An 8729-nucleotide genomic window follows, 5' to 3' on the forward strand; every position below is an offset into this window, starting at 1 on the left:
CATATTTTATATTTGGGATATCATCAACCTCGTTAGTTGAATGGAACTAATTAAAATTAAGTTTCCATGAATATATTGTTTTATAATCCCTAAAATTATTTATAATCTCTCAATAATCTCAACCTTAAACTCACGTCCTCTTGCATTATCAATGATACCGTTATTAGCCAAGCTAAGACTTAGTCGACCCTGAATATATCTTTCTTCGTATTTATATATTCATGCCTCTTGTACTATCAATAATATCGTTATTAGCCAAGCTAAGACTCAATCAACCCTGAATATATCTTTCTTCGTATTTATATATTCATATCCATGATGATGATATTCTCTTAAATATACGTGTAAAATTAAATTATAAAATTTCTTTATTGTCATATTAAAAAATAAATTACTGATTGTTAGAGTTGTGTGACCCGAATTCCAACTTGAAAATTCGAGATGTAACTCAGTTGTTAAAGAAATAAAATAGAGAGGCAAATTTGGGGATTAGTAGGGGTGAAGGACCAAGGTCGTAACTTACCACAGATCCCCATCCACCACTGAACTTGACCTCCGCCCCGCGGTACGAACCTTGCCGCACAAGTTGAATTCATATAGGACTATACTTCTTCTATTAAACATTGATTATAAAAAAAAAAGTTGTTTAACCTTTAAAACATGTGTAGTAGAAAACCTCTTGTATTGTTGTTTTTCAATATTAGTGAATTTCTCCTCATTTACCCATAGTTTTTTCCTGATAAGAGTTTTCTATTAAAATCTATGTGTTTTTATTTTTCTTTTTTATTGCTTTGAGATTATTTCTACTATCATTATCGATGTATAATATAACACCAATAATTGTTTATATTCACAGATTGATAAATAAAATAAAATTTATTCATGCAAGAGGAAAATATATGTGAAAACAGGATTATTTATATGATAATTATTCCACAAGCTTAAGTTTTATTTTTAATTATTTTATGGGAAAAATATTTAGTAGTGGAGTTTTAGACTCCCCAAGTAAAGTTAAAAGTTGACAAATATTTTGTAGGAATATAATAAAATATTAAAAAAACTAAATATTTTAAAAAAACATGTGATAATTTTTAAAGCTCCTTGTTGAATAAAAGAAATATATTGCCATTATACCAAATAATAATATTTATTTTATTACTTTACTACATTGAAAAAAATGGCATCATTCTGAACTCGTTTGTAAATTTTTTTTACTCCACTAGCAATATATAGAATAATAATCCTTATTTATATAGATTTCTAAGTAGGTTAATTGCAACACACATACTCAAATTAGGACTCAAATTCTAATTAGGATCTTTCTACATAATGATTAATCAAATATAATTGTCATCTCAAATTTAACATGAAATACATTTAAAATATATTAATTAAATTATAAATACGTATATATTTACTGCACTTTGAATCTAACGTGTTGCAAATAAACAATTTTCTAAACTAATTCAAGCATTCTATACAAACAGATTTACGCTTTGATGAATGTATTTTAAATAAGGTTGAATTCATATTTGAATTGATATTGAATGAATAATTTTGAAAATATTTGGTCCAATGTAAATTGTTAGGATGTATTTGGGCTCAGCCAAGCCAGATGAGCGGGGGAGCCGAGGAGGGGATCTTTCCAAATTCCAAGAGCCGTGGACTGAATAAAAATGAGTATGACGTGAGGACCTTGCCTGGCTCTCTGGCTAGCTGGCTTCATAAGTCAGTGGGATTAGGTATTCTCACCTAGCGGGTCCCCACCTTTATTATTTTTTCTTTTAAATCCCTAACAACCGTCAGATTCAGATAAAGCCGTGCCGTCAACTGTGTTGACCTTAGTACAACGTGGACTGCTCGTACCCTAACTTTTCTCACCCGTTGTCTCGTCATGGTCTTCAATTTAATTTGATTTTCAGTATTTTTATTAATTTTGAATTTTGAATTTTTGAACTTTATTTTGTGATTTTAAAAAAAAATTGATAAAATATTTAAAAGATTTCATTCTTTTTAAACTCTATATAATATTTTAATATAATTTTTATTATTTAAATATAAAATATTTATTTTTTATACCATAAGTATTAAAAGTAACAAAAATAAAATTCAGCATAACCTCGATTTTCTAATTTATAAAATCTTCATCAATTTACAATTCTTTTTTCTTTCATTTAACGCGGTTCTGTCTCTCTCAAATTTCGTCCCGCACCGTTTTAACTCCCTTCTCCGTCCTACCTCGCCCAGAACTCGCCACGTAGCCCCTCTTTAACAACTGCCACGTCATATCTCCCTCAAGTAAAAAACGGCTGGTCCACGTTTACTCTTTTATACTCCTTTTTCCTCTCTTTATTGAAAGCTTCAAAAAAAAAAAAAACTGCATATTACCCCCTCCCCCCACTTATTTCTCTAGTAATCTTTTAAATTTCTCGTTTACTCATGGAAAAGCACCACCCTTCGCCGTTCTTTCACTCCGACGACCTCATCCGCCGTAGATCCTCCGCATCCGACCGAACCCATGATGATTCTAGCGATGATCATGTCAAGGTCAAGCCCCACATCATGGAAATGGATTTCTTTTCTACCGATCATCATCAAGACAGCAAGATTAATACTAATGGTTCATCTTCTTCATTTGATGTTAACGTAAGGTTTTGAATTACTATCCCATCTCTCTCTATATATATGGAAATTTAACTGTAATTTACTAAAAATATATTTGTTTTCAGACTGGATTAAATCTTGTCAGTTCAAGGACGCCTAGTGAAAAGAAATCCAACACTGAAGTAAGTGTTTTCATTTTCATTTTTTTTAAGTTACTGAGTTTAAGCTTTGTTAATGGAGGATTGGTTTTTTTTTTTTGTAACAGATGAGTGTTCTTAAAATCGAATTAGAAAGGTTACATGAAGAGAATCGAAGACTGAAGAGCATGTTGGATCATATTACAAGAAACTACAATGAACTACAAGGTCAACTATTCATGGCGGTACAAAAACAGGCCCTACTTGCAATTAATAAACAACAGGTGACCAAAAAACAAAACCCATGAAATTTATTTTCAAATATTATCTTCATCATCTTCCTAGGTGTTTCTCCTTCACGTGGTATTAAAAGAAAAATTGGTTAACGTGCAATGTGCTCTTTTGATTAAGAGTTGAATTTTCGCATCTACTCTAAGTAAATTAACCTCTATTTATTTGTACTGGTAAAAATTATTTCTTGTACATTAACATGATATATGCATAACATGTTGATGAGATATTCCATCAACCATCAACCAAGTCAATTTTTAACTATATAAAAAATTAAAATTTTTAACAAAAAAAATTAATATGCTTTTTAAATTAATGCACAGAAATTAATTTACAATCCGACTATTAATATAAAGTCCTCCATCGTACTTTGAAAACACTTTTCTTCTTAATTTTTTCCATTAAATTCATAAACAATTCTATCTTCAAATCTTCCATGTGCTACACAGAGTAGAAACTAGTATATAGAATATGTGGCGATAACTCAACCACTTGCCTATTAGCTTTATTTCCAACTCCCCAAATCTAGCACAAAAAAATGAAGCTCATGATCTTAATTATTAGGGTTTCGGTTATTTTTAAGTAGAGTCAGACTCTTAAATAATGAAGCTTTCCGGTGTTATTTTTTTCAAACTCGAGATCTTATCACTTGACCTTTAGTAGGCTTTAATGGTATGCAGTAAGTGTGACTTAATGTTTTATTTTGATAGATTTAGAGGTAGTGATGGATGATTGGTTCAAAAAGGAAAACAAGGCAATATTTTTCTTCTCTCATTAATAGAAAGGGATAAAGTAACTTTTAGTCCTAAATTTGGTAATTTTTTTCAATTTGGTCCTTAAACTTTCTTTTGGTCCACATTAGTCCTTAAACTTGGCAAATTTTTTCAATTTTGATCTCCTGATATTGTACCATATTATTTCTAGGAATTTAGTCCATCCACTTATCAACTTTCTAGGAATTTGAAAATATAACACCAACAAATATAATAAATAGTAATAGTTTTAATAGTTGGACTTAAATGTTAAAATCTGAAAAGTAGAACTTAAACTTAAAAGTATAAGGACTAAATCAAATTTGTAAAGAGTAAAAAGATTTATGACATATTTTAAATTTTTTTATAAAAATATAATTGTTTTAGAAAATGACTTTACACCAATCACATAGTTCAAAATTGAAAAAAATTGACAAGCTTAGGTACTAATTCCAAGCATCATCATGATTAAGGTTTAATAAGAGTTTGGTACTGAAACAGGTGAACAAGGAAGGAGGAGTAAAAGGCATGCCGAGTCATCCCATAATGTCAATCCAACAATCCATGGACCCACGACGACCATCGACTACATTAGATGTGAACGAGCCATCGGCAACTGACGACAAGAGGACAGAACTGTCAGCCTCTTCCCCAGCCAACACCACCACCTCCACCATGGATGTCGTGTCAAAGGACGGCAACGACGACCATTATCGGACGGTTCATATTCAAGGGAAGCACGTCTTTGTCGAAGATGGAATCGATCAAACGTGTCAACAGAGCTGGGGTACTTCGCCAAAGAGTAGTCCAATGGTGGATGAGCCAAAGAAGGAAGAAGAACAGGTCCCTGAAGTAGCTTTCAAAAAGGCCAGGGTGTCGGTTAGGGCAAGATCAGAAGCTCCCATGGTAACTAATTAATATTGTACACATCAATAAGAGAATGCGTGTCTGTATGTATGCATGGAAATGGAGGGTCTTAGGTTTTCTGTTTTCCTTTTTGGTGCAGATAACCGATGGGTGTCAATGGAGGAAATATGGTCAAAAGATGGCGAAGGGTAACCCTTGTCCACGCGCTTACTACCGTTGCACTATGGCTGTTGGCTGCCCAGTACGTAAGCAGGTACGTCCAAGTCTCTACTTTTAACGATAAAGCAACATTTACTCTCTAAATTTGACAACTTTTTTTATTTAGTCTCTAACCGTTTTTCACCTTAAGTTACGTTTGATAAACTGAAAAATTAAGTGTTGAATTTAAATTAAAAAATATGTTTGGCATATTACTTAAAATTAAGTGTAAAGTATAAAAATGGTCATGCAACTAAGTTCGTATTTTTATTTTGGTCACCCAACTTTAATACTTTTCAATTTAGGCACTAATGTTTGAATTCATTCTTGTTTTGATCACCCGCAATTAAATTGATAACGGAAAATCTTTTTCTAAATGGTATAATAACACATTTAGTCTTCAATACTTGCATATATCATTTTGGTCCTCATACTTAACCAAAGCTTTCCGTTGTTAAAATAAATGCATTTTACATCTATAAATTTCTAAAACCCAAAAAGGAAAAAAAAATTGTCTCAATTAACGAGCCGCTTTCCGAGCCAATTCCTAATACCTATAAGTTTAGCTTGAAACTTTATTTCCTTTTTTTTTCATTTGCTTTCTTCTTAATCTAATATTTTATAACCCTTTGATTGATAAAATTTTGGCTAAAAAAAATAGAAAAACCTTAAAAAAAAGAACACTTTAGATTTACTCTTATTGATAACAGCATGATATTTCCTTCAAAGTACATCGAAGTAGTCATCGAAATTGGTCCTTAAAATTGGAAATTAAATCCAAAGTTAAGCAATATGGCTTTGAATAATGCAATTGTTCAATCAATAATTATATAAGAAAAAAACTATAAACATTTAATTTTTCATAAGAAAAAAATGTGAAAAAATTAATTGAATTTCCTTTTGTTACATTGACAATAAATTTTTTAATTTTATAAACCGATTAAGAGATTATTATTTGTTCTATTTATTTTTAATTATTTGTTTTTAATTTTAAATCCACAATAAGCAATATGTATAACTAATAATTTGATTTAGTGTGAAATCAAAATAATTAAAAACTAAAATTATCCTAGCTAAAGTGAAAAATTATTTTTTTACAAATATTAAATTATTTATATAATTTTTTTATATATTATATTTTTAAAAGTTGTATTTCCTATTATTCTTAATGGTGTTTAGTTAATTTCTATTACTAACTTCTTACAAATATAAACAAAAGGGGTTATGTACCAAACTGAGTAATGTCAACCATAAATAAAACAATTAATAGATATGGAAAGAATAAGTATTAAGGACTAAATGTGTTATATCAGTTAGAAAAATAGTTTTTGCTATCGATTTAATAGTGGGTGACCAAAACAGGAACAAATTCAAATATTAGTCCCTAAATTAAAAAAATTTAAAGTTAGATAACCGAAACATGAACATGAGCATAATTAGGTGTCCATTTGTATAATTTACTTTAAAATTAAATACTGAAATTGTTTAATAAAAAATAATATAATTATAAAAATAAAATAAAATAAAATAAATGTAATTTATTCTCTATTAAATGATAAATAAGTCTCAGTTTACTTATTATATTTTACATTTTTTTGTAGAAAAAAATTCCATATAGTAATTTTTATTGGAAGTTATCAATAGTATTTAAAAGAGGTCGTATTTAATGAACTGTATGCACTATCAATGCACCACAATTCTCCGCAATGAGTAAAAGCAACACTTATTATTTACCTCTTGATTTAGAGATTTAGGGTTCTTCAAATATGAAGACGATATCATCATAAACATTTTCCATCATCGTGTCTCATTTTCATCACCTAATTAAATTTACTTGCTTGCAAGGAGGCCTTTGAAGAGTTTATCAATGGCAGTCGATAAAAGCATTCTTATATGATTTTTGACAGTAATTTGACCAATAATAAAACAAAATCTTGATTTATTATTTTCTTTATTCAGATTTAAACACATTTTCTAACAGGTGCAAAGATGTGCTGAGGATAAGAGCATTCTCATAACAACATATGAAGGAAACCACAACCACCATCTACCACCGGCAGCCACAGCAATGGCGAAAACCACCTCCGCCGCCGCAGCCATGGTGTTATCTGGTTCGACCACAAGTAAGGATGGCCTACCAAATTCTAGCTATTTGCACAGCTCCTTGCCTTACGCGTCGACAATGGCCACTCTATCTGCCTCGCCGCCGTTTCCCACCATAACCCTCGACTTAACTCAGGGCCCAAACCCCCTCCCATTCATACGTCCCCCGCCTTCTCCGCCTACGTTTCCGTTACCTTTGCATGGTTACCCTGAGCTATCCGCATTGCCGGCAATGCAGATAGGGCAACAACAGCAACAACATACTGCTTCTATGGTGGAAACTGTCACGGCAGCCATCGCTTCTGACCCGAATTTCACTGCGGTGTTGGCCGCTGCTATTTCGACGTTTATGGGAGCACCACCACCACCACTGCCGCCAAGCAACAACGGAAACAATAGTACAACAAGCCAAGCTCTCCCTGGATCACCTCAGCTTCCTCAGTCTTGTACCACTTTTTCCACAAACTAGCCGAGCTCATTAAAATTTTGTCATCTTCAACCTTGTTAAGCTTTTGCTAGGTGCTCAAAATATGGTTCTTTGAATATGCCTATAGTGGAAAGAAAAGCATTTCGAAATCTGATATTGCGGTGACGGATTAATATTCTAATGTAAAGATGACGTATATTTTATTTGTAGAGAATATTATTATACGTTGTCACGTTAAGGATAATAAGCTTATTGAAAGCTTAGGCAGTGGGAGGTGTATTTCTTTGTGTGTTGCAAATTATTTTTTGATTGTCTACTTAATTCAAAAATATTTTTATAGAGTGATAAATATACGTGTAATGAAAGGGATTTATATAACTTTGTGGCAATGATACGGTTGATACAATCCTTAACGAGGGGAGAGTATAGAAAAGAGGAGAACGGTTGTTGAGAAGGTCGGCTTACCCAGTCAGGGCGGAGAGCTGGAGTTTATGGAGAATGGAGATGGAGAGAGTTGAAGGCCGAGGGTTGGAGAAGTGTAGAGAGAGTAGACTCTGTATCCTTGAATATTCAATCCTTCATCATTCTTGGGGGTATTTATAGGAAAGAGTCCCGTGCAATATGGTATTAATATGTTGTGCTTGCCTTCTAGCCGTCATTATAGGGCTTGTGGGAGGGATGTCTTCAATGAAACGATGATATCTATGATAGGACAGATCTTGTCATTCATCCTAACTCTGATGGGATAAAGCTGTTGAGCACATGTGATTTTTTGGTCACCAAACAACTTCATGTTTCCAATGAAGGTTGAACCAACTGTTGTCTGAATAGTCCTCTCGGGAGGGTGAGCTCACAGGTGACTACCCAGTTTGCTGGGGGTAGGTTTACTGTTCAAGTGCCTTCAAAGCTTGCCACATATCTTGTCACGGATGAGGGTATAACTATATCTCCCCTCTTTTTAAGTCGAGAGGAGTGTTATAAAGTGGCCTTCCTCAAGACGTTTCGATCTGATAACTTTTTTCCTGGTTGTTTCAAATGGTGGCTTTATTTCAAGATGGAACGTTATATCTAAATGTTTGGGATTCTTTCATAAATGTACTTTGAGGGTTGCATTTTTAGGGAGTGGTGATAATGGTGACCAACAGCCTTTTGAGACAAGTAGTGAGTTGCTATTGGATGCCGTTGGGGATAGACTCGTATAAACAATAAAAAAAAGTAATAGAGAAAATTTGGCACACAAATTTACGTGGAAAAACTCCTCCAATCAAGAGAATAAAAAACCACAGGCAAATGAGACTCCTGTAATGAGCAAACAAATGAAGAGTACAAGATGAAGAAATTTAAAGCAAA

General features: G+C 32.4%; 1 protein-coding gene across 1 annotated transcript; it reads left to right on the plus strand.

The window, feature by feature from the left end:
• The first annotated feature begins 2346 nt into the window (after nt 1-2346).
• LOC107922953 (probable WRKY transcription factor 47) lies at nt 2347-7728 on the plus strand. The gene is made up of 6 exons (XM_016853160.2): nt 2347-2646; nt 2730-2786; nt 2870-3025; nt 4286-4690; nt 4791-4904; nt 6831-7728. The coding sequence occupies exons 1-6, from the start codon at nt 2440-2442 to the stop codon at nt 7419-7421; spliced, it is 1530 nt and encodes a 509-aa protein (XP_016708649.1). The 5' UTR covers nt 2347-2439; the 3' UTR covers nt 7422-7728.
• Nucleotides 7729-8729: the final 1001 nt, after the last annotated feature.

Source organism: Gossypium hirsutum, chromosome A12 (assembly GCF_007990345.1).
Source record: "Gossypium hirsutum isolate 1008001.06 chromosome A12, Gossypium_hirsutum_v2.1, whole genome shotgun sequence".
In the NCBI taxonomy this organism is placed as follows: Eukaryota; Viridiplantae; Streptophyta; class Magnoliopsida; order Malvales; family Malvaceae; genus Gossypium; species Gossypium hirsutum.